We start from the raw sequence: 26,934 nt of genomic DNA, 5'->3' as shown, positions 1-26,934 counted from the left end.
GAAAGGGGATATTATGCAGTCTAGTCACTCCTCACATAAATGTGGCACAGATACTCTGCAGAGGGAAAGGAGATATTATGCAGTGTAGCCACTCCTCACATACACATGGCACAGATACTCTGCAGAGGGAAAGGAGATATTGTGCAGTCTAGTCACTCCTCACATACACGTGGCACAGATACTCTGCAGAGGGAAAGGAGATATGTAGTGTAGTCACTCCTCACATACACGTGGCACAGATACTCTGCAGAGGGAAAGGGGATATTATGCAGTGTAGTCACTCCTCACATACACGTGGCACAGATACTCTGCGGAGTAAAAGGAGATATTATGCAGTCTAGTCACTCCTCACATACACGTGGCACAGATACTCTGCAGAGGGAAAGGAGATATTGTGCAGTCTAGTCACTCCTCACATACACGTGGCACAGATACTCTGCAGAGGGAAAGGGGATATTATGCAGTGTAGTCACTCCTCACATACACGTGGCACAGATACTCTGCGGAGTAAAAGGAGATATTATGCAGTGTAGTCACTCCTCACATACACATGGCACAGATACTCTGCAGAGGGAAAGGAGATATTGTGCAGTCTAGTCACTCCTCACATACACGTAGCACAGATACTCTGCAGAGGGAAAGGAGATATTATGCAGTGTAGTCACTCCTCACATACACGTGGCACAGATACTCTGCAGAGGGAAAGGGGATATTATGCAGTCTAGTCACTCCTCACATACACATAGCACAGATACTCTGCAGAGGGAAAGGAGATATTGTGCAGTGTAGTCACTCCTCACATACACGTGGCACAGATACTCTGTAGAGGAAAAGAAGATATTATGCAGTGTAGTCACTCCTCACATACTTGTGGCACAGATACTCTGCAGAGGGAAAGGGGATATTATGCAGTCTAGTCACTCCTCACATACACATAGCACAGATACTCTGCAGAGGGAAAGGAGATATTGTGCAGTGTAGTCACTCCTCACATACACGTGGCACAGATACTCTGTAGAGGAAAAGAAGATATTATGCAGTGTAGTCACTCCTCACATACTTGTGGCACAGATACTCTGCAGAGGGAAAGGAGAAATTATACAAATATAACTGGATCAGAGTTTTATAGCAAACCTGACACCCCCAAATGCCCAAGAACCTTATCCATATCAACTGGATAATGTGACTAAAGGCACTATTGAAGGAAAATGCTTTATTTTCAGGTTTAAAAAGTGTGAAATGTGGGGGTTTATTGCTGCCTGTCTCTAATGCAGACATTTCCCCTCCTATCCTGTCAATGGGTTGTACATGGCACTTTGTCACTTTAGTATGAAAGCTGGTAATCCTGGAACAGAAAATAACCATATACACGTTGCTGGAGGCTCTCTACCCCACCCTACAAATATATGCGATTTGTCCTTTTCTCGGTCACTCTGGAAGATGTTCTTATGTTATGTCTGGACAGGAAGTGAAGTTGTAATTCTCACAGACAGGACACAGAACAGAAATAGTTTGGAGAAAAAAAAAGTTATCTTGGGTTTGGCTTGAAAAAAAATGAATCTTTTAATAAACATGTAAAACTAAAGTGCAATTTCTTCCTTTGGGCTATGGGGACCTGGCAGGTAGAGCCTCTTCTGCTTAACTCAGTTGTCCTCCATTGTTATTGCCGAATCCTTGAAACTGGGTAATTATACACAGATGGATTCTGCTTGCTGGACTGTATATATCGGTATGACACTACATCAGCTTTGTTTATTTATCATCCTGTCGGAATAAACTGAAAAGCTTTTTTTTTTTTTTAAAGCATCAACAAGTGCTTCCTTTGCATACAATTTACATGCATGTTAGAATTATGTGCATCCCACTGACCATCCTGACTCTCTCCTCATCCCTACTGCCAACAGTTTTGAATTGATGCAAAGCTTATGCTAATTTTATGCAAAGTTATGCAACTTGGAATTGGAGCAAGGAAGAGTAGGTAATTATTTTGAATGATTCAATTCCACCCAGCATACATTTGCCTAAAATGATCAATTTGCATCCATTTGGAATCATTACCATTTAATTGATCACTTCATGGGGCTGATTCACTAAGTCATGCCATGACAAATAGCACATCTTATCAGAGATAGCACGCCTTATTAAAGTTGACGTGCCTTATCAGAGTAGCATAGCAAGCGCTACGTACTTATGCCTGCTGATTGGCAATGGCACTCGTCCTGCCCCTAACCCCTGCGGTTTCGTAGTGCTTGCTACACTACTCTGATAAAACGTGTTAAATTTGATAAGGCGCGCTCTCTCTGATAAGGCATGCTATTTGTCATAGCACGGTTTAGTGAATCAACCCCCTAGTGTTCAGAGTACTGTCCCCTCTTGGTTCCTCTGACTACCACATGTGTAGGAAGATGGTATAGGAGGAGGAGTTTGGACAGGACAGAGGCCGCTATTCCGCTCTGCACCTGCCGCAATCCGCTCACTCTGCCGTCTATAAGACGGCAGAGCTCTGTGAGCAGGTCAGGGGCCGCTTTCATTGGCTCCTGACCGTGTGATCACAGAGAGCCAATCACATTGGCTCCCACTGATAGACAGCGTCAGGAGCCAATAACAGCAGCTACTGATCGGCTGACAGCAATCTGCCGTCATAGAGAGGAGCCTGCGGTGATGGGGCAGCGTTGTGACCGGCGAGAGCAGCAGGTATGTGTGGTGATTCGTTGGGAGACGGCGTTTTACGATATCAGCAGTCTCTGCCCCTTAAAGGAGTCAGAGCATAAATAGTAAACTGAGTGGTACTTACCGGGGGCTTCCTCCAGCCCCAAGCTCCCAGGACCTACCTCGCCGCAGCTCTGCCTTCAGCCGTTAGCCGGAGCTCCGACCCGGTCCCCGGCGATGACGTCAGAGCAACCTGGAGGTCGCTCTGTACTGCGCCTGCAAGATCGGCGATGTCAATCACCTCCACGTGGGCCGGAGCGGACCGCGCAGGCGCAGTAGTTCTGCGCCTGCGTGGTCCGCTCCGGCCCACGTGGCGGTTGACAGCGCTGATCGCGCAGGCGCAGTACAGAGCGACCTCCAGGTTGCTCTGACGTCATCGCCGGGGACCGGGTCGGAGCTCCGGCGAACGGCTGAAGGCAGAGATGCGGCGAGGGAGGCCCTGGGAGCTTGGGGCTGGAGGAAGCCCCCGGTAAGTACCACTCAGTTCACTATTTATGCCCTGATGACTCCTTTAAGGGGCAGAGACTGCTGGTACAGAAATGGTTAAACAGCTTCACACGTTTTTGGAAAAATTGGACTGTTATGCAGCCATATGACCTAATCTGCAGTACTTAGCTCGTGACCTGTATTGGGTCTGTGGGAGTAGCAGCCGAGCCACTCCATCCCACCCAACAACAGAACAGCCTCTGCCTTGAAGGAATTTTTTTTTTTTTTTTAAAATCAGAACTTAAAACTTCCTCTTTGCTCTAAAAAATAAGCAACAGGATAATAACCTTACAAAAAAACATTTCTTTTTTACAGCTGATACAAATCCTAAAACCTATCTGCAGTGTGTCTACTTCCTGCTTTCACGGCAGCAGACAAAGTGTTAACATCCTGTGTTTACCTTTTCAAATGTAAAGGTCATCTTTATGGTGCCCATACATGGTACAATTTTTTTCATCCAATTTTAATATTTCTATGTAGTAGAAGGGTCAATTAAGTGAATATACTGAAACGATAATTTAGGCAGTTCCCTTATATTATATAGAAATGGTAAGATTGGATGAAAAAAATTGTACCACGTATGGGCACCATTAAAGTAACAAACGATTTCCAGTAAGATATGTGCATAAGCTGATCTTTTTTACTCGTCTCAGGGCTCAAACCCACTAGTAGCCTTTTGTAAGCGCTAGTGATTTGAGAAAGCTCTTGCTAATGCAATGCTGTGGGGGATTTTTATAAAATCACATCCCTCAAGTGGGATCACACTCATAGCATTACATTAGCAAGAGCTTTCCAGGTCACTAAGCGCTCAGAAAATCGCTCCTAGTGGGTTCCAGCACTTATTTATGAAGTAAGGTAGTGGTCACAAGACTCCTGCAGCGTCTTCCTAGGCCCAAATATCCATTTGTCTGAAGACCTCTTCAGAGATCTGGGACAGACTCCCCCTGCTGGCTGTGATGGGGTAATGAAGGTAATAAGTCACTGGCCTGTGACACAGTTATGCTTCTCCATGGTTGTAAAGAGCAGCTGGAGGAAGAGATCAGAGCAGCCACAGTGTTAATGGGAACATTAGTGTGGATGCATTCGGCATATTCGAATTCTGATCCTTGTTTAGAATTCTGCCGATCAGAACCTGAAGCCTCCCCACCTCTGTGCACTGCCCTCCAGGTCATGTCACTTAAAACAGGGGTGGAGGCGCCCAATGCATAAAAGATAGGCTAATAAGCTGTTAATCTGATAAACAGGTAATTTTACCTCTCTTTACCACATAAAATTGACAATGCGTTTCGCGGGTGCCTGCCCGCTTCCTCAGGTCAGTGAAAGAGGTGCCTTAACTGCTATGGCTGCGTAGCAAGCATGAGCGCCTCTCTGGCAGGCACCTGCGAAACGTTTTGTCAATTTTATGTGCTCTAATAAAAGGCCTTTTTTCAATAAACTCAAAGTCTTCAAGAGAGGCAAGATTTCCTCTCTGTTTATAAGATTAACAGCTTATTAGCCTATCTTTTGTGCATTGGGCGCCTCCACCCCTGTTTAAATGTCTTGTCATACCTCTTTTAGAGGTAATAGTTTTTTTTAGTTGTCCTAAAAAACTTCTGGAGTGCGACCACCCAGCTCCTGTCACAGACCTGGAAAACCGAGCATGGGACGGTTAATTCCCAGTCTGCTCTGACGGTGCTTGCAAGGATTTTCAACCCACCTTTTTGAGTATATACACATCCTTAGCAATTTGCTTTTCTGAATCTTACACGATTCTGCACCATTGGGCTTCCTGTTCCCCTTTTGTCTTTTAGATGAACCCGGGGTTGTTACAATCACAGGAACCGTCGACATAAGCCATCTTCTGATCCACGAATCTCCATGCCACGTAACAGCTTGTGATGGGGAATGTATGTGAAAGCTGTAATGCCACGTGGAAGGTAGCACAGAGGGGCAGAGACAAGGATGGGCTAACATCCTCTGCAGCTGTGCGCATCTATAAAGATTCAGGTTCTGATCAGCAGCATTCAGAACAAGGACCAAATATGACAAATGCATCAACTCTAGTGAACATTGACCTCGGCAGACTGGTGGGAGTTAGGCTGTGTTCCGACTTGAGCTAAGAATAGACATTTTTTTTGTCAGTTCTCCGCTCATCGCAAAACTGACAGTGAGCGGTTTCTATATTATAAATAAGAGCCGCCGTTCACACTAGTCACTCTGCAACAGATATGCTGCAATAAGCAGTCCACACTTCTGTGCCATCCGTGATAATCCCGCCAGGTGGATGCGTTCCCCATATACCCTATGGTGGTAACGCATCTGCCCCGGGCTCCAGCCGGACCACACCAGACACTACACTGTCCACACGTGATCCGGCGCAAGTGGGAACCGAGCCTTAGGTTTAGGTTCGAGTGCACTGGAACACTTCCGTTAGAAAGGAGACCAGAACATGCAGAAATATCCAGCCTGTAAAATATGTGTCCTCCTTCCACCCATCTCACTAAGGACACCACTTTCCAAATCTTCATAGACAGTCAATTGCCTCATGTGTTACTTGTATGTGACCGCTACCAATGTTGTTACAAGAGCCACTGCAGTCTTGCACTCACCTTGTTCTTTAACTGATGACCGACTTCCCTTATCTGACCGCTCAACAATCAGCTGACTGGTGAAGGTCATAAACTCTTGTATACTGTAAAGACAAACAAAACAGGAAACTGAGGACTTTGCCTTGCTTAAAGAGACACTGAAGCGGAAAAAAATATGATGTAATGATTTGTATGAGTAGTAAAGAAATAACACATTGGGATCAGAGACATAAGTCTAATATTGTTTCCAGTACAGGAAGAGTTAAGACACTCTAGTTGTTATCTATGCAAAACAAGCCATTCAGCTCCACGACTTTCAAAGTCGCAGAGAGCTCTGTTATCTGAAGTTTATTATCTCAGCTGTCAGGCTTTTTCATCTGCAGAGAACAGTTCAGGACAGGTCAAAATTTCACAGCCTGCTCTGTAAAAATCATTTAGAATGCTGAGTAGTGGGGAAACTGCAAATATTAGAGAATGATGCAATGTTACAAAAAAAAAAAAAAAAATGTAACCGAAAATAAAGTTATAAAAATATTTTCTTTGCCTCTAATATTCTAGTAATTATCCGTACTGCACAACCAATTCATCATAATTTTTTTTTCAGTTCAATGTCTCTTTAAAGAGAATCTGTACTCTAAAATTCTTACAATAAAAAGCATACCATTCTATTCATTATGTTCTCCTGGGCCCCTCTGTGCTGTTTCTGCCTCTCCCTGCTGCAATCCTGGCTTGTAATTGCCAGTTTTAGGCAGTGTTTACAAACAAAAGACATGGCTGCTAACCAGCTTGTGATAGGCTGAGAGGAGCTCAGTCTGTGACTCACACAGAGCGTGGAGAGGGCATGTATAACTTCTATCCTATCATAAGCAGAGCAGCACATTCCTGCCTGAGTGCCTGAGCCCGACAAAGCTGACAAAGGAAATATTAGATTATATAACAGAGATAATACAGCCACTGTGCAACTAGGAAAGGCTGCAGTAAGACAGAGCACATTAGAACAGGTATAAGAACTTATAGGATAGAAGAAATAAGGCTGAACATTTTGTTACAGAGTCTCTTTAAGGACTACCTAAAACTTGGTTTCAACTATTTGCACAGGCTATTTTGTGTTTTTATCAAAGAGGAGTTAGTCAATGTTTTCTCTGCAGTAACATAGATTTGCTTTCCGATTGATTTCTGAGCATTTTCTGTTAACTTTAATAGGAAATCGATCAGAAAGCAAATCGGACATGTTGGAAAAATAATCGATCTGACAGTAAATCGACCATAAAATCTAATAGTGTGTACCCAGCATAACAGATTAGCTACATCTTCAATTCTGCCTGAGGCTAGGAAAATACTAGGCAGAATCGCGAGCATTGCGGAAAACGCATGAGTTTTTGCCCATAATGAAAGTCTATGGGCTGCATTAAAATAAGAAAAAGTGCATTTTAAAATGTGTATTATTCAAAACACCCAACTTGCTGCATATTTCTCCAAAAATGCATGTAAAGCACAGATAATGTATTTTAATGGAGACTGGGTGGAATGCGTTTTTACATGTGCTTTTTATTGAATACATACAATACTGTCTTTTACTCCACTGTAAAAAAGAAAAATATCAAAAAATGCACACAAAAAAAAGCATGAAAAACCGCTAATGCCAATAACATACAAAAACGTACCGAACAAATCAAAGACGCACACACACACACACACACGATTTTCCACATTGCCTAGTGTGCTCCTTGCCTGAAAGGATTTATGTATATGTTACGGCCAGAACCCGAAGTTTGGCCACTTCTAGTTCTGGCCGGCCACTTCGGGTTCTGGCCGGCCAATTCGCGAAGTGCCCGCTGCGCTGCGGCCAATGTTAGAAACGGATCGTTTACTCTGATATGAATGTATCTTCTGGCCGCAGCGCAGCGGCCAAACGTATTAATTTGTTGCAATTTTTAAGCCGGCGGCAATGTAACGATTCAAGCCGCCGGCTTTTTCATCAGCCTCATCTCTCTCCCTCTCTCTTCTTATGGGCAGCCGGGCGGGGACACGCGTGTCCCTCCGGAGTCGTTCGTCGCGGCAGGGAAGCCTGCCGTTCTTGCAGAGCGGGTGCTGGCAGAAGCAATGTCTGCAGCCTCCCCGCTCTGCTGCCCCTGCTGCGACGAACGACTCCCGGGGGGACTCGCGTGTCCCCCCCCCCCCGCCGGCTGGCCATAAGAAGAGAGAGGGAGAGAGATGAGGCAGATGAAAAAGCCGGCGGCTTGAATCGTTACATTGCCGCCGGCTTAAAAATTGCAACAAATTAATACGTTTGGCCGAAGATACATTCATATCAGAGTAAACGATCCGTTTCTAACATTGGCCGCAGCGCAGCGGGCACTTCGCGAATTGGCCGGCCAGAACCCGAAGTGGCCGGCCAGAACTAGAAGTGGCCAAACTTCGGGTTCTGGCCGTAACATATACACTACTAGAAAGGCCAACCCATTGAAAAATGTGAGCTAGGCCTCGGCAGCGACCCCCCCACTGCAACGTGGCACACACGTTCCTGACCCGCGCCGCTCACACCACTGTGCACACACACCCCCCCCCCCCCTGCTGTCCAAAGTCGGTCTACATGACACCCAATCCCGCCAGGCATGACACACGGGCACAGGAGGATGCAGGACAGGGAAAATATTAGATAAGAATACAGTGGGATGCAAAAGTTTGGGCAACCTTTTTAAAAGTCATGATTTTCCTGTATAAATCGTTGGTTGTTACGATAAAAAATGTCACGTTAAAGAGAAACTCCGACCAAAAATTGAACTTTATCCCAATCAATAGCTGATACCCCCTTTTACATAAGAAATCTATTCCTTTTCATAAACAAACCATCAGGGGGTGCTGTATGACTGATATTGTGGTAAAACCCTTCCCACAAGTAACCCCTCCCACAAGAAAAGTTCAAACCTTTGTGGGAAATAGCTGTTTACAGCTGTTTCCAACTGCCAAAAAACATGCAGCAGCTACATCACCTGCCAACAGTAAAATGTTCACTGGAGTTCCTCTTTAAATATATCATATAGGAGACACACACACACACAGTGATATTTGAGAAGTGAAATGAAATTTATTGGATTTACAGAAAGTGCGCAATAATTGTTTAACCCATTCAGGTTCCGTCGTTTTCACTTGAGAAATGTTCACCTCCCATTCATTAGCCTATAACTTTATCACTACTTATCACAATGAACTGATCTATATCTTGTTTTTTCCGCCACCAATTAGGCTTTCTTTGGGGGGTACATTTTGCTAAGAGCCACTTTACTGTAAATGCATTTTAACAGGAAGAATAAGAAAAAAACGGAAAAAAATCATTATTTCTCAGTTTTCAGCCATTATAGTTTTAAAATAATACATGCCTCCATAATTAAAACTCACGTATTGTATTTGCCCATTTGTCCCGGTTATTACACCGTTAAAATTATGTCCCGATCACAATGTATGGCGACAATATTTAATTTGGAAATAAAGGTGTATTTTTTCCGTTTTGCATCTATCACTATTTACAAGTTTAAAATAAAAAAATAAAAAAATATAGAAATATTTCATCTTTACATTATTTAAAAAGTTTAGACCCTTAGGTAAATATTTACATTTTTTTTTATTGTAATGGTTTTTTTTTTTTATATTTAACATTTTATTTGGGTATTTTTGGTAGGGTGGGATGTAAAGTATAATTTTATAATGTAATTGTGTGTTATTTTTAAAAAAAATTTAATTAGTTGTAGTTTTACTTTTTGGCCACAAGATGGCGGCCATGAGTTTGTTTACATGACGTCACTCTAAGCGTAACACACGCTTAGAGTGACTCATCGGGAAGGGAACGGCCAGAAAAAGCACAGCTTCCGAGGGAAGCTGTCGCTTTTTCAGCGGGGGAGAGGAATCAGTGATCGGGCACCATAGCCCGATACATTGATTCCTTGGCTACCGAATCCGCGGCCGGTAGTGCGCATGGTTCCTGGACGTAGTTTCTACGTCCAGGAACCAAAATAGGTTAAATGAAATTAGGCAGGTGCATAAATTTGGCACGGTTGTCATTTCATTCCAAAACCTTTAGAACTAATCATTAGAAACTCAAATTGGCTTGGTAAGCTCAGTGACCCCTGACCTACATACACAGGTGAATCTAATTATGAGAAAAATAGTATTTAAGGGGGTCGATTGTAAGTTTCCCTCTTAATTTTCTTTGAAGAGTAGCAACCTGGGGGTCTCAAAACAACTCTCAAATACCTGAAGACAAAGATTATTCACCATCATGTTTTAGGGAAGGGATACAGAAAGCTGTCTCAGAGATTTCAGCTGTCCGTTTCCACAGTTAGAAACATATTGAGGAAATGGAAGACCACAGGCTCAGTTCAAGTTAAGGCTCAAAGTGGCAGACACCAAAAAAAAATCTCAGATAAACAGAAGCGACAAATGGTGAGAACAGCCAAAGTCAACTCACAGACCAGCACCAAAGACCTACAACATCAACTCACTGCATATGGAGTTGCTGTGCATCGTTCAACCATTTGCCGCACTTTACACAAGGGAATGCGATAGTGATGCAAAGGAAGCCTCTTTCTATGCCCACAGCACAAACAGAGCCACTTGAGGTATGCTAAAGCACATTTGGACAAGCAAGCTTAATTTTGGAATAAGGTGCTGTGGACTGATGAAACTAAAATTTAATTATTTGGGCATAACAAGAAGCGTTATGCATGGAGGAAAGACACAGCATTCCAAGAAAAACATCTGCTACCTACAGTAAAATATGGTGGTGGTTCCATCATGCTGTGGGGCTGTGTGGCCAGTGCAAGGACTGGGAATCTTTTCATAGTTGAGGGACGCATGGATTCCACTCAGTATCAGCAGATTCTGGAGACCAATGTCCAAGAATCAGTGACAAAGCTGAAGCTACGCCGGGGCTGGATCTTTCAACAAGACAACGACCCTAAACGCCGCTTAAAATCCACTAAGGCATTCATGCAGAGGAACAAGCACAACGTTCTGGAACGGCCATCTCAGTCTCCAGACCTGAATATAATTGAAAATCTGTGGTGTGAGTTCAGGGGAGCTGTCTATGCTCGGAAGCCATCAAACCTGAATGAACTAGAGATGTTTTGTAAAGCGGAATGGTCCAAAATACCTTCAACCTGAATCCAGACTCTAATTGGAACCTACAGGAAGCGTTTAGAGGCTGTAATTTCTGCAAAAGGAGGATCTACTAAATATTGATTTCAAGTCTTTTTTGTGGTGCACAAATTTGTGCACCTGCCTAATTTTGTTTAAACAATTATTGCACACTTCCTGTAAATCCAATAAACTTAATTTCACTTCTCAAATATAACTGTGTGTGTGTCTCCTATCCTACCTAATAAATGCCCTGTGTATCTGCGTCCCCTGTCCGTGTGTGTGTCCTCTTGCGTCTGCGCTACTGCGTATGTGCCGCAGGGACAACCGTTGTTCGGACAGGAAAAAAACAGCTAGGGGGCCGGGCGCGGTGTGCGAGCGGCAGGGGCGGGCTTGCACGCTGACAGGTGGTGACAGACCTAGAGCCCGTTATTAAATGAGCTAAGGTTGCAAGTATGATATATTTAACTGACATTTTTTATCGTAACAACCAACGATTTATACAGGAAAGTCATGACGACAAGGTTGCCCAAACTTTCGCATCCCATTGTATACATACAATTGAGCCTTGCTTCAAACAGGTTTTGCAGTAAAATGTGTTCTGGCTATTTCTATTCTAGTATAGATGTGAAAATGAAAGCGAAGCAGGCTGCTGGGGACTTTCCTGGTCAGACACGTCACAGGCTATAAGGATCACTTACAGATTACACATGTGCACATACTGCTCGCTCTTGTCAAATGAGAAAGTGAAACTACCACTATCGCCTTAGGAGTTGGGGGAGGGCACAATTACAAACAAATTCAAATGTTAAAGGGATGTTAAACAGACTAGTGCCTACCTGCAAAAGAGTGCAAGCCCCACTTGCGGGGTCGAATACACACCGAGCATACACATGACCTGTCTACCACTGGAGGATGTTGGTTTCCGTAACAGCTTGCATGCAACCTATTAAGTACTCGTCCCTCCCACTGCAAAGAAGTCAATCCTCCATGGGACGGGCCTAACACTAACTAAATCCTAACCTATGTATATGCATAGCCTGGGTGCGCTACCAAGTAAAATAGAAAAATTGAAAATTGCGCAAAAGGTGGATCAGCGCAACACCAGGCCGCCTCCAATCAGAGATGCGCTGAGCCCCCCCAGGAACTACAAACGCACCCCGAACCCAAACAGAAGCTCTGCATATACACCAAAAGCATGGCTGTTAAGTGGGAGCAGCTGACCAAAAATGAATTAAATTAGTACATAGCAAGGAAACGAGCATGCAAGCTGTTACAGGAAACCAACATCCTCCAGTGGTAGACAGGTCATGTGTATGCTTGGTGTGTATTCGACCCCACAAGTGGGGCTTGCACTCTTTTGCAGGTAGGCACTAGTCTGTTTTTAAGTAGCGCTGCTCATTTCCTTGCTATGAACTGGTATTCTTTTACCAGGAAAAATCCATATCCTTTAGGTTCCCTTTAATAAACTGTATATCCAAAGTTATTAAAGCGGACCTGAACTTAGAACTTCCTCTCTGCTCTAAAAGATAACCAACAGCTTTAAAGAAAAACAGGTCTGTTACAGTTGATACAATCCCTGCAATAAATCTGCAGTGTGTACTTCCTGCTTTCATGGAAGCAGACATTATTAACATCCTGTGTTTTCCAATTAGCTCTCTGTTGGGGCAGTCAGCTGATACAGCTGAGAGATCAAATTACAACTTGTGCTATAGCCACAGATGAGGGGGAATTAGACAGGCTGAACTCTCTAAATACAAACAGGGTGCGTTTCTGTTTTGCTTCTGTCCTGTGCAAGAGTTCAGGTGCACTTTAAATTGCAGCAACTAGTGCCAGAATTTAGTTGCCCTCTCACTCTGTATTTAGGTTGACTTTTAATCCACTTGCCTCATAAACCTTTGCACTGTATAGTAGATGGCCATGTGTTCATTAGGTAACCTGGGCACCTACCATGCCCAGATAGTGTTTATGGCATTTGACTCAGGATTTGGATTCAACTAATGGCAAACTGTGAAAATGGAAACTGAATTAGGGCACAAACCCACTAGGGCAATTTTGTGAGCGTTTAGGGAGCGATTAAAAAACGCTAGCGACTTCCCTAAACGCTCAGCTAATGTTAATGGATGGGCCAAATTCCACTGGAGCGATTGTGATTACCAAAAGTGCAAACACAGGACATGGAGCATTTTTAGCGTTTCTGCAATGTAAAGTATAATCGCTTGTCAAAACCTACACAGAGCTATTTTGCTAGCGTTTTGAAATGACTGCACACTGTAAAAAAAATTAAAAAGGACCAATCAGAATTAAAGACGCTAATCGCTACTCAATCTGAGGTAAATTGCTTACACTTAAAGGGACTCTGTAACAAAAATGTCATTGTGTTTTCTACCATCCTACAAGTTCCTAAACCTATTATAATGTGCTCTGACTTACTGCAGCACTTTCTACTATCACCATGGCCTGGTGCACACCAAAAACCGCTAGCAGATCCGCAAAATGCTAGCAGATTTTGAAACGCTTTTTCTTATTTTTCTGCAGCGTTTCAGCTAGCGTTTTGCGTTTTTGTGTAGCGTTTTTGGTGTAGTAGATTTCATGTATTGTTACAGTAAAGCTGTTACTGAACAGCTACTGTAACAAAAAACGCCTGGCAAACCGCTCTGAAGTGCCGTTTTTCAGAGCGGTTTGCGTTTTTCCTATACTTAACATTGAGGCAGAAACGCATCCGCAATCCAAAATCTGCTGCAGCCCGGGAGTATGCGTTTCTGCAAAACGCCACCCGCTCTGGTGTGCACCACCCCATTGAAATGCATTACCCTAGCAGATCCGCACCCGCAAGCAGATCGCAAACCGCAGCGGAAACGCTCCGGTGTGCACTAGGCCCATCTCTGTAATAAATCAGCTTATCTTTCCCCTGTTGGACTTGTCATCCTGTGTCTGGAAGGCTGCCAACTCTTCAGTGTGATCTGCTATGCATGCCCCCTCTATGCACACTCCCCTGTGTGTGTGTTATTTACATTAGCCAGCTTTTCTCTGCTCTCTTATCTTTTACAAGCTGGATAAATCCTCTGTTCACATACTGATGAGTCACATACTGCAGAATTACAGACAACCAGGCAGAGCTGTCTGTAAGAAGAAACAATCAGCTTGTAACTCTTCAGTGAGGTGCAGGGGGAAAGAAACACACAAATGATCTCTTGAGATTCAAAAGGAAGGCTGTATACAGCCTGATTGGGTATGGATGTATTTTCTATGTGTGGACATACTGTACATCAACCTACTTCCTGTTTTGGTGGCCAGTTTGTTTACAAACAAACTTTTTAAAACTGTTTTTAACTACTTTTAATGCGTCGGGGAGCGGCGAAATTGTGACAGAGGGTAATAGGAGATGTCCCCTAACACACTGGTATGTTTACTTTTGTGTGATTTTAACAATACAGATTCTCTTCAAAATCGCTACCCAAATCACAAGAAAATGCTCACGAAATCGCTTACAAAGCGCTAGAGATTGCGATTAGCCATTTGTAGTGGGTTCCAGGCCTAATGCTAGGAATACACGAGTCGATCGACTCCTGCTGCGCCCCCGCGCCCCCCCCCCCCCGGATCGATTCCCGCTCATACCCGCGCTCCTTATCTTCCGCTCGTTTTCGTCCCAATGTCCGCCCGCGGGGATCGAGCGCAGAATTGATCCGGCGGGGTATCGGACACATCGGAAATTATCAATCAAGCCATCAGCGGCTCGATGGATAAGGAGGAAACGAACCGTCTATGCCCAGCATTAAAAAAAGCAAAAATCTATTAACCCTTCGCACTCTTGCATGCAAATGTTCGAACAAATGCATTCACAGATTCACTCATCCAGGCACCACTGTTATGCCTACAGCTAAGTTAAAAGCCGGGGTCTTAGTTCACAGAAGAATGCATTCTTATGCTTAGTCACCTATACTGCGCAGAAGTACCCAGGTAAACATAGGTGTCCTAACTCTGGCGCTGTAACATGCATAGTGCAGACATGCAAACATTCATTGCATCAAACCTATCTAGGGATTAGGAGGACACATCCTGACGTCCTCTCCTGGGACAGATAGCGCATCATACCAATCGCACGAGGGAGCTAACGTAATGTATCCATGCGCACCATGCACATACACCAGCATAAGCTGTGTGCATGCTGACAAACACATACAGGGGAAGGAGGGAGTGCACTGAATTAAAACCCTGGCCACAGGGGTCAGTAACAAGAAAGAAAAGAAACTATGCATGTTACAGGGCCAGAGTTAGGACACCTACGTTTACCTAGGTACTTCTGCGCGGTATAGGTGACTAAGTAGAATGCATTCTTCTGTGAACTAAGACCCCGGCTTTTAACTTAGCTGTAGGGATAACAGTGGTGCAAGCGAGAGTGCGAAGGGTTAATAGATTTTTGCTGTTTTCTGGCCACACCCCCTTCAGCACCTCCCTTTCCTTAATAACTTATTTAATGTCCTAACTTGAGGCGATGTGCCTGGATATATATGTTTTTTTTTTATGCCCAGCATTAGGCTGCTTACTAGCAGTAAATGATTTTATCGTTGTACAGTTATCTGCAGACATTGGATGGCAGTCAAGTACCATCTGTGTTTATTCAGCTGTACATGAAGGCACACCATGGAGAGGAAAAGGGAAGAGAGGCTGGAAGATCCCAGCAGTGGTCTTACTGCAGAAGTGGGAGGAAGAAATACTGATCTTGGAGAAAATCCACTGCAGCCACCTGCTCCCCACTCACCCCAACAAGCAGGATATTAGCCCGGGAGATCAGAGAGTAGGCCGGTGTAGTGAAAAATTTTGCTACCCATCATATTTTGCAACTTGCCATAGAGGACAGTGTATGACTGTGTAGGCGTGGGGGGTTATTAGTTGAGCAAGAGGGGGGGGATTGTTCCCTCCAGGGGGGGTTATTAGTTGAGCAAAAGGGGGGATTGTTCCCTCCAGGAGGGGGGGGTATTAGTTGAGCAAGAGGGGGGATTGTTCCCTGGGGGGGGGGGGGTTATTAGCTGAGCAAGATGGGGGGGATTGTTCCCTCCAGGGGGGGGTTATTAGTTGAGCAAGCAGGGAGGGTTCTGTGTGAGAATAGGGTTTGGTTGGGTTGCATTTTCTGATACAGATAGGTTAAAGTCAATGGTTAGGTTGCACTTTCTGATAGCTATACCTATAAATAAGTGCAACCGGTTGCAAAATCTGATAAAGTTGCAAAAAATTTCACCACACCGGCACAATTTAAAGCCCCATCTACACAATACGATTCTTTGTGCGATTCGATTACGATTCTATTTACGATCAGATTTGCCATTGCAAAACAATGGCGAATTGAATCGAATCCCGATCGGACATGTCGGATTTAATCGGATTGTAAACAGAATCGTAATCGAATTGCACAAAGAATCGTATCTTGTAGGTTGGGCTTTAGGAAAAATAATTCCTGTAGAAAATTGCTATTTCGATTTTTTATTTATATATTTTTTATTTTTTTTTTACAATTTTCTTCAAAATCAAGCTTTAGCACTAAATTCACTATGTACAGTAACATTTACAAACATGCATTGACAGCAAATGACGTCATACTATGAAACTGATAATATGATGTCATTTTCTGTCATGTTTGTAAATGTTACTGCATTGTGACTTTATGCTACAGAACAGGATTCAAAATGTACAGTACTGTGACACAGTGTGACCACGGGAGACGGGTTTAGTGCAGAACAGAAGTGCCAGAAGTGCGGATTTTTCTCTTCCTCATGCAAAGTGTTGACCGCGCTTCCTCCTGGCTGGAAGCGCGGCACAGTGACGCGGAACGTGGCCAACACTTTGCGTGAGGCGAATAATTATATGCAGGGAAATCGAAAAATTGTACGCATAAAAGGGAGGGAAAAAAAATAATAAAAAAAAAAAAAAAGCCATTTTGACGATTAGGAAATAGTCTTGCTGCAAATCACGATTTCGGTTTTAAAACGATATATCGTGCAGCCCTATGAGAGAGAGTGTCCACGTGCTCTGTAAACACTACCATACATTATGAGACGTGGCCTTGGAGCAGGAAAACAATATTGATACAGATTATTACCTGGATAACACCGTGCAGCACTTACAAAAACATGGAGTTGTCCGCAGACATTTATGGCAACATCAATCTCACCACTGCTGCCACGAGCTTTGTACCGCCTGATGCCATGCAAAGCTGCAGAAAACGTCAGATGCCCAGCCACAATGATCTGAAGAAGCAATGGCCTTTTCTGGACAATGTACAATAAAAACAACTGAACATAATAAAGAGGGCTTTGTTTGAAATAAAGGTTAACAATAAACATTGATTTTAAAAAGCCTTCATTTTTAATAGATTTTTGTTAATTAAGTTTTATCAAACCTAATATCTAACCCGGGCCTGGGAAAACTTTACGCATCCTGGGCTGCCACTGCGCAATACGCTGGCACGTCCTGACGACATATCACGTGACAGCCTGTAGCCGTGGTGACACGGCGCTGGGATTGGCGCTCAGGTGTGTTTTAACCCACTCTTATTGCACACTTGCAACTCTGCAGAGAAGGAGGGGGGGATAGGAATCGGGCTGCAATTTGCCCAGCGCTGGTCTAACCTATTAACAGTATCTAGTAGTGTATGGTGGCCTAAAACCCATCTGGCTGGCATCGGGACTCAATCCCTTGAGCAACAGTTTGGCGCTCAGGCTGTACAGACTGAAGAGAGACAAGGCTGAAGAGAGCCAACTGTGCAGCAAGGAGTTGGCTGAATTTGAGAACAATGCGCTCGGCCGGGGTGATCCGCCAGGCAGATCACTTACCGGCGCACCGAGAGGGAATAGGGCAGGCTGTACACCCGCTAGACTTTCAGCAGAGGAGGCCTCGACTGAGAACCATCTTCCATGCGTATAAGGCTTTAGACCCCATTTGCTCTGCACAGGACCTGATTTTTAAATTGCATGCAAAGCTATTTTTTTTTTCATGTACATGGAGCAAGTCCCGAGTCCTGAGTCATAAACTGTGCCCTTCTCGTTATGCCTCACTACACTGCTCCAATTTACCAACTGTCATCAATTGTAGTCATGTGATGGTACCGGTGTCAGTGAACCTGTAAGACTTACCAAGAGAGACATAAAACTGCAGCTCAGGACCTCAGGTGTGGGAAGCGTTGTGCATGCCCCTAGCAATCAGCCATAATTCTCACTTCATGTATAACGAGCATTGTAAAATGACAGGTAGGAGCAGAACACACATCAGAGCAACTAACCGTCATTAACCACATTCGCAGAGGAAGGTAAATTCAGGGCACAGGGTCACACTGCACCCAGTGTTCTCCCCAGAGCCTTTTAACTGGGCAGAGCGCCCGGCTGGTCTCAGTCCCCGCCCGGCTGGTCTCAGGTCCCCCCTGTCTACGGCATGCCGTCCTCCACACTCATCCAGCACTATGTGCAGTGGCTGTGGCATTGGAGCTGGCCCGCTGTCACTCTAACACTATCTTCGCCCTCCTCCTCAGCTCCTGCGTATCAGAACTGGCATTACAAGCCACCGCGGGAGCTTTGAAGGAGTCGGAGCACACAGAGAAAGGGCTGAGAGAACGTGGGCTTGCTGTGTTCCCTCTGGAGTCACTGATCTGCCCGAGTAGTGCAGAGGACGGGCTCTCCTCCTCCTGTCTTCCCATCATGCAGGAATTTTCTCAGCATGTGCTCCATCCTCACCCGATCAGAGCACATAGAGAACAGTGTGTAGCTCGTTCCTGCCGGGGAGAGCAACAGCAGGGCAGATGGTTATCTTATAGCAGTAATAATGGTCCCCCAGCAATGGAATCCCTGTGGTGATTGTCAGCTGCCCTCTCTGTGCTACCAAGACAGGTATTAGAAAACTTTAGAGCTACTACTGCTTCTCTTCCCCCACTGCTCTGCCGGAGACGTAATGGCCCATACCCACGGGCTACAATTGTCGCCGCAACTGTCGCTAGTCCGCGTGAGTATGCGGACTAGCGACAGCAACCTTAATAAAGAATACGGCGCTTCCGGCGGGGGGGGGGGAGGAGGAACGTCGGCGACAGCTTCCGTCACACCGCTGGTCCCTCTTCCGCGTGTGTTCGCGGAGGGACCTGGCGACGAGCTGTCGCCAGGCTGTCGCGCACACGCTCACGTGTGCTGGCGACAGGCCAAAAAAGTTGCCCGTGAGTATGGGCCATTACATAGCTAGCTGTCCTGGAGATCAATCTGCAGACTTCCTGTAGTGTGCTGTGCACTCACACATTTTCATTCCTGCATTAGTCTGTTTCTCCCTCTCCCTCTTACACACTTTCTCCCTCTTTTTTTCTTTCCCCTTTCCCAGTCTTTTTCACACACACTCTGTCCCTCAAAGACAATCTATCTCCCTCCCAGACACGCACACGTATTCCTATTCCCTTCAGTTTGCATTCACTTTTTCTACGCAATCCCCCTCTGTCCTCTATATACTGTATTTCCTGTATACAGTATGTATGTCTGCTTACCAGTGCTTGACTTTAAGGGGAGAAGCCACAGCAGAAACCCCCAAGCACTTTTATTTTCCTTTGTAGTGCATGCTGTTTAGCATAGACAAACAACAAGCATGTCTACACTGGGTTTACTACTACTACGTCAGCCAAAACTATTCTGAGACTTTTTGAATGAGATAACAGAACAGTCTGTGGGCATGTGTGGTTTTGGGCCTAAATTAGTCACCCTGTTTACAGCCCCTTTCTTGTATTAATCCGGCGTTGGAAGCACTTTGTCGGATTGCCCATCAAAACAGCACCACTCAGTGCAAGATGCCTCTTAATCCATTAGCATTATTTAGTGTAATCCTCTACCCCTATCGGCAGTGCCTAGCATTATTACCTCACCAAGTAACAACCAGCGTGATCCACCTAATCTTCTCCCTAGTGAGCAGCACCTAGCATTTTGCCTAGTAGTAGAAGACATCACCCTCCTTCTTGACCCATTGTGACCTTAATTTCCCACCCGGCAACTTTTTCATGCCACGCGGCTGGAAAAAAATTCTGGGGAGAACACTGGCACCCCTCATCTCTCCTAAAGAGAGACTGAAAATATGAATTAGAAAATCTACAGATTACAAAACTGATTAAAATATGTGCAAACATAGACAAGTAAGAAGTATGTTTTTTACCAGAGTAAAATTAGCCATAAATTACTTTTCTCCTATGTTGCTGTCAATTACAGTAAGTAGTAGAAATCTGACATTAAAAAATAAAAATCTTTATCAGGGAATGTCTTTATAAAGAATAAAGGCCATGCTGAGAATCCCCTATGGAGAGATGGACTAGCCCAAAATCTGTCGGTAATGTCAGATTTCTACTACTTGCTGTAAAGGTGCCCATACACTCGTCAGATTAGCAGCAGATAGATCATCAGATGGATTTCTTATCTGATGTGTTTTTAGAACATTTTTTACTAGGATAGAATTCCAATAGATTTCAGTTTGAAATCTATTGAAATTCGATCTAATGGCATTTTTTTGCCATCAGATTTCCATTAGAGACAATGCAAAATGATAAGCAATCTCATCAGATCGACCTAGATTTTCCAAGACAAGACAAATAACATTTATATCACGCTTTTCTCCTGGCGGACTCCACCCTGCCAGTTCGATGGAAGTCCATCGAAATCGGCCATCGATCAGCCAACCGATTTGCAATCAATCAGCCAGAAAATCGGCTGAGTGTATGGGCCCCATTAGTGACAGTAACATAGGAGAAAAGTCATTTATGGCTCATTTTACTCTGGAAAAAAGTATGTTTGCACATATATTACATATTACAATTTTTCGCCATAGTGCCCCTTTAAATTCAGTTCGTTAAGCCAGACATTCAATCTCTCTCCCTTCACAAGGCTCTATAGGAGTGTGGCAGAACCAGGCAGCCGCAAACCAATGCATCACATAGCCCTACGAGAGGAGGGGTGGGGGGGCATGACTGACTACTAGGATGCTAAACAGTATAAGCAGGCTCTTATCCAGTCCACCGCTGCATGGAAACAGTGATCTGCGTACGATAATTGACACTTTTGTTTAATATTAGGAATTTTCATTTACAGACTTTAGCATTAAACTCATTTAGACAGATGGCGATAGCTGAATGCTTTTTGTCTTTTAGGGGCATCCATGACCGTTTTCACATACACTGCTCTCTACAAACACACAGCACAGTAATTATGATGTATAAATGATGTGTAATTATGATGTATAAAAAAAAGCCTACCAGCTGTGCTTAACATTACAGAAAAACAACAGCTATGAATTCTTTGGAGTCTATGAACAAGGCAAATTGAGTGTTGACTTGTGTCCTGAGAATGAGAGTCAACACTTTACCTGGACCGCTGGAAGAAGCTGAAGGAGGAGACATCATAGGCACTTTTCAGTAGATGGACCTTATAATCGCCCTTATACAGTATACTCAAGCTGTACAGCTTCATGGTGGCTTCTCCTGAAAGCAAAGAGTAGAATCAGTGACACATAGTGCATCCCAAGCACATTTATTCCAAAATGATTCTTAGCTTCATTCACCAGGGAGGGGGAAGTTAAAGCCAGCAAATCACTGAAAAATGAGCAGCTGTTGTATAGCTGGATTAACAGTAGGAAGCTGTGATTTGCTAACTGCAACTTCTGCCTCCTGGATGGGATAATAAGCGTACTAGGAGTTGCCTTAGTCGGATGATGTTTGTACCGACTCCACAGCTCTGGTCAAACAGGCCTGCTTACAGGACAATGGAAGGAGAACTTCAGAATCTAGGATATAAAAATATACACCTTGCTATATAAATTACTGCAGTGACTCACTGAAAACCAACCTTCCCTTGATAATAATCTGTTGTGAAACACTACCAATGATTGCATTGTAAACGCAGTATCACAGAGGGAATGTAAATTAACTTTCAAGAGTTTTTTTTCACAGTTTCTGCTATGTTATAGGACAACTGTAGTGCAAGATATATGGAATTTGCCATAATTATTTCCTTTTAAGCAATACCAGTTGCCACTACTACTTTTATCCATAGACCCTGAACAAGCATGCAGCAGATCATGTGTTTCTGACATTATTGTCAGATCTGACAAGATTAGCTGCATGCCTGTGTGATTCAGACACTACTGCAGCTAAATAGACCAGCAGGGCAGTCGGGCAACTGGTATTGTTAACAAAAAACATGGCCGCTAACTAGGAAGTGGTGTGTGTGTGTATTATGTTACAGTAAGCTCCCTTCCACCTCAGACAAGCTGAAATTGAGAGCAGAGAGCTGTCTGACTAATAAATAAAGCACACACACAGAGCCTGCAGGGGGCATGGAGGGGGCGTTCATAACTTCTCCCTATCACAGCAGAGGCAGTGCATTCCTCTGGCTCGACAAAAAAAAGATGATTAGATATATTTACAGAGACAGTGCAACTAGAAAAGGCTGCAGTAAGCCAAACCACATTAGAACAGGTCTAGGAACTTATAGGCTAGAAGAAATCAGGCTGAAAATGTTGTTACAGAGTCTCTTTAATGATAAGCAGCTAATCGCAGACAAAACTCAGCTTCTGTACAGTATTATCTTTACATATAACACCATTGCCCTCAATGCCGCAAATCATCTGCTACTCCAGTTACTGCTGATCTAAGTCACAGGTGTCAAACATAAGGCGCACAGGCCAATTACGGCCCTCCTTGCCATTTTATGTGGCCCTCAAGAGGCTGCTATTCTGCAGAAGGGGGAGAAGCAGGCCCACCATGGTTGCTATAGTTACACCACTTAGTTTGACACTGTTAAATAAATGTTTTGATTTTACAATGTATTTGCCTTCTTAAAACAGAAGGAAATCTGCAATAATTCAGCTATAAGTGAACATTTGTGGTCACCCACAATGCACTACTACTGAATATGCAAATTATCCCTTTTCGCCCTTGGTAAGCCAAGCAAGCATCCAGAACAGCTGGTGTATAGCAAGCCTATAGCTTTAAGTTTTACACAGTCATATCAAACCCACATGTAGACAGCCTGTCTCGGACTTTTGGTCCTCATCTGTACATGGCAAGGATTGATATGGCTGTATGAGATAGGGCTTGGACCAGTACAACAGAGTAACCAAGCAGCTCAGGGTGACCCAAACCACTAGGAATGTATAGGGGGATAAAAGGGACCAAAAAGCCCTCCTACTAAAAAAAAAAAAGCAAAGCTTGGTGTATTTGCCTTCTTAAAACAGAAGGAAATCTGCAATAATTAAGCTACAAACACTGGCTAAATTATTCATACATAATTATTTTAAAAATTAAGCACTTTTGTTCATTACGTTATTTTCACTGGAGTTCCTCTTTAAGTTCATCTCTACTGCTTTACCATTCATAGAAACAGCCCTTTCCAGAATAATAACATTAGCAGGAAGTCATGCATCATGAAGCACTGCCAGCAATGAGATCATCATCAGATCAACGTAACAACTGTGCCAAGATATTGGCAACACTGAAAATATTCTCACCTGTTTTATTTCTTGTTTTAGGACTGGCAGCTCTAAAGGTGCCCCTACACTATGAGACATTTCTCTGTACAGCCAGTGACGCTTGCTAATGCTGCTCTCCCCAGGGCCACATATTAAGTATTAGCCTAGCTAAGTGCTCCCACTCGTCTCTGCTGCTGGTGCTCTGCCTTCTCTATGCTGCTGTCACTCCCGCTGCCTGTAGTCTGTGAACCGGCGGTGTATGTATGAGTGTGTACATGTCACTGGGTCACTAAGAGATGACTGCAGCACAGATAACAGAGTAAAAGAAATTTGCTGCACTACTACTTTGCCCTGGGGATAGAAACAGGTGCTAGTCTATGTTAGGGGACCCAGCAGAATACCTTATAGGGAAAAGTACTCCAATCACACTACACTCTCTTGCAGCACAAAGCATTGTGATTAGCCGGATAGCATGGGCGTAGTTTACTACAAACTATTGGAAACCTACCAGTTCCAGAGAGTGCAGTCCCCCCCAATCCTATTAGCTGAATTTCACTGAGGTTTCTTGCTAGGTCCCCTAAAGCAGATTAGCGCAGAGAAACATTAGCAGGTGGGACACCTGGATAAGTAGCTGTAATTGATTTAAAGGAGGTTTCAAGATTAAAGCTATTCGAAAATCAATGTGCCGTGTGTGGCAGTAATAGACCCCTTTCTGATTAGATGTCGATCAGAGAGGGATCTACTATTTGGGCACATCAGGAGAAAGTCTGCCAATGTATGGCAGGTTTAAGTGGCATGCTGGGACTTGTAGTTCCCTAGAAACAGGGACATCTGGCAAAGCATGCTGAGGCTTACAAGGCTCTCAGTTGCCAGGTGGGATTGGTGACATAAGAGTAGCAAGGAATAGTGAAAGCTACAGTCCACACAAAGCAGAGAGTGTGGGGAATTTGCTGGCACTTGTAGTAGCTCCTCATATGCTGATCACTAATACTGGCTGCACAGGGGGAAGGCAGGACATGGCGACCCTATAGCAGATACACTGTAACACCGCCTCACCTGAGCCTCTCCTCCCCTCTCCCAGAAAATCTCTGCTTCTTCCCTCTCCTCTAGCCGCTCTCTCTCTGTTTAGCTGGCAGGCACGGAAGCGGCCCTTCCCGTTACACGTCACAAACCGGAAGGACGTGCGCCTCTCAATTGTTTCCGCCCGGAAAACTTCAGTTCCCAGCAAACAATGCGCTGAGTGTCTCACTACTAGCACTGAGTGAGATGTGGAGAAAGTGACTGGAAAGGGGGTCAAACATTATATTTCAAGCTAACTATGGCTGCTATGTGCCATAATAATTATAGCTCTATATCTGCCTATCTATATATAATGCCAGCATATTCTTATGTGCTTTTTATTTGCAGTAAAGCGAGGAAACTATCAGTGGCGTAGCTAAGGAGCTGTGGGCCCCGATGCAAGTTTTACATGGGGCCCCTCCAAGCACTCTATACATAACAATCGATACAGCATGCCAAAACCTGCCAATGGCAACTACAGTGTCAGAGGTGCAAGAAGAGGCTGGGAAACAGTTTGTTAGTGATTACTACTATTCACAGCATCTATAGAAATGATTATAATGAGCACAGGCCCAATAGAGAGATAATAATGTAGATGAGGGAGGGCCCTTCGGGGCCCCTCTGGCCCAAGGGCCCCGATGCGGTCGCTACCTCTGCACCCCCTATTGCTACGCCCCTGGAAACTATAAATACAAGTAGATACAAAGCGTGATAGTCATACAATTATGCGCTAGAGGAAGAACATTCAGGGCCTAGTGCAGAACTTTTTATTAGAAAATCATAGCTCCCAACTGTCCCTCTTTGGGAGCCCTGTCCCTCTTTCCTCCTCATTTGTCCCTCTTTCAGGACTTTGACCCTCTTTCTATGTAAATATATATATTTCTCTACACAAAAATGTGTTTTATTGATTCTATTCCCATCCTTTAAATTGATATATTACTAATTATATAATGTTAATATGATGTAAAATGAAGCAGGATAGAAAGGACCACTGTGGTTTGAATTATAAAACAACATATTTGGAATCTTATGGTATGCGTGACTAGGGGTGTGACGGGGGCGTGATCAGGGGTGTGGCGGGGCAAGGCTTAAGTGTCCCTCTTTCCCATCTCAAAAAGTTGGGAGGTATGGAAAATGCAGCACTGGGTTGGTGGTGGTGGGGGGTTAAAAGGAGGATGCGGGCCACCACTGCCTAGCACCCTGGATACATGGAGGTAAAAGTTTTTATAGCGTTTTCCCGCCTTATGTATCCTTTTAAAGCAGTGAGGCCCGGTTACATTAGAGTTTAAAAAAAACGGGTTTGTTCCCGGTTAGGAAGAGAACGGATGCAAATGGAGCCAATGCTAACCTATGGATCCGTTCACATCCGTCCGTTCAAACGGGTCCGTTCTACACGATCCGCTTGAATGGACCGCAAGTTTGCTGCTGCACCAATGTTCCGGACGGCCGAACCCAGCGGAACAAGCTGAAGCACTGCATTGGGGATAGTGAGAAACTGGAACATTTGTTAACACTAGTGAACAAACGGACCGTTATAAATAGAAAAATACACTTTGGGGGTGGGATTCTGGGGGGATGTGGGGAAACGGAATCGTCCGGTGATCAGATCCGTTTTCACGGATCCATTTGCCACTTCCACGCAAGTGTGAACCGGGCCTTATAGTAACCTTTTGTACATTTTTAAAAAAGAAAAGGATACTGTTTAGCAACCTTATAACACCTGTTCTCCAGTCATGTGATATTGGTGGTGGATGATTTGTGTATGTCTAGTATAGCTCTTCTAGTGAGAAAGATAAACCTGTATCTCAGAGTCTTGTGTGAAGAGCATGTATTCATCTGTTGCCCAGAACAACCAGTTTCATTAGAAAATCAGTTCTGTAAAATGACAGTTGGAAGCAGAATAAACATTTCAATCAATCGACATTCATGGTGGTCACATACACTGAGGAAGGCAAACGACTCCTTATACTCGTCAGAGATTCAAAACATTAATGAAAATCTAAAGGCTGTAAAAAAAATCACAAAGTAGGCAAATTATAACTATCATTATGTATCGGTGAATGCATACACACGCACAATTAGGCCCCGTTCACAATTAGAAATGCAAAATGCTAGCGATTAGTGCTAGCATTTTGTGCCAGCGATTTTTACGTGATAAAACACATATCTTTCACAGGACATTTTAGCGTTTTTTGAGTGATTGCGATTCACGATTGAAGTACATTGCAATAGCAATCGCTCAAAAAAATGCAAAAAAAAAAATGCATGTAGCGTGTTTGCGTTTAGCACTAATCCGGAATCGCTGGTGATTGCAGCAGTGAGATCACTGCCATACAGTTAACATTGCTCTACCAATCACTGGCAATAAGCAGTAAATGCCTGCTAATCGCCTAAGTGTGAATGGGTCCTTACTGTCATCCCACAGGGATCAGGACTCAGTCCCTCCCCAGCCTAAGGAGGCAACAGTTGCTCTGGAGGATGGGGGGAGACAATGGAGCGGCTTAGTGTG

The 26,934-nt window shown here is 44.1% G+C and overlaps 1 protein-coding gene across 2 annotated transcripts in view; it reads right to left on the bottom strand.

The window, feature by feature from the left end:
* YKT6 (YKT6 v-SNARE homolog) overlaps positions 1-24,543 on the bottom strand; it is a 60,749-nt gene extending 36,206 nt beyond the window's left edge. Inside the window, exons 1-3 of one of the 2 annotated variants that reach the window (XM_068274765.1) lie at positions 24,423-24,543; positions 21,264-21,378; positions 5,784-5,866 (exon numbers count right to left, since the gene is read on the bottom strand). In XM_068274765.1, the coding sequence (XP_068130866.1) occupies positions 5,784-5,866; positions 21,264-21,367 (187 nt within the window). In that variant the 5' untranslated portion in view covers positions 21,368-21,378; positions 24,423-24,543. Of the gene's footprint in view, positions 1-5,783; positions 5,867-21,263; positions 21,379-23,405; positions 24,359-24,422 lie in introns of those variants that run through there. The other variant, XM_068274766.1, reaches the window with a different exon arrangement.
* Positions 24,544-26,934: the final 2,391 nt, after the last annotated feature.

Source organism: Hyperolius riggenbachi, chromosome 3 (genome assembly GCF_040937935.1).
Source record: "Hyperolius riggenbachi isolate aHypRig1 chromosome 3, aHypRig1.pri, whole genome shotgun sequence".
NCBI classification, from domain to species: Eukaryota; Metazoa; Chordata; class Amphibia; order Anura; family Hyperoliidae; genus Hyperolius; species Hyperolius riggenbachi.
The sequence above is the reverse complement of the archived record's forward strand: the minus strand, read 5'-3'. Positions and strand labels throughout refer to the sequence as shown.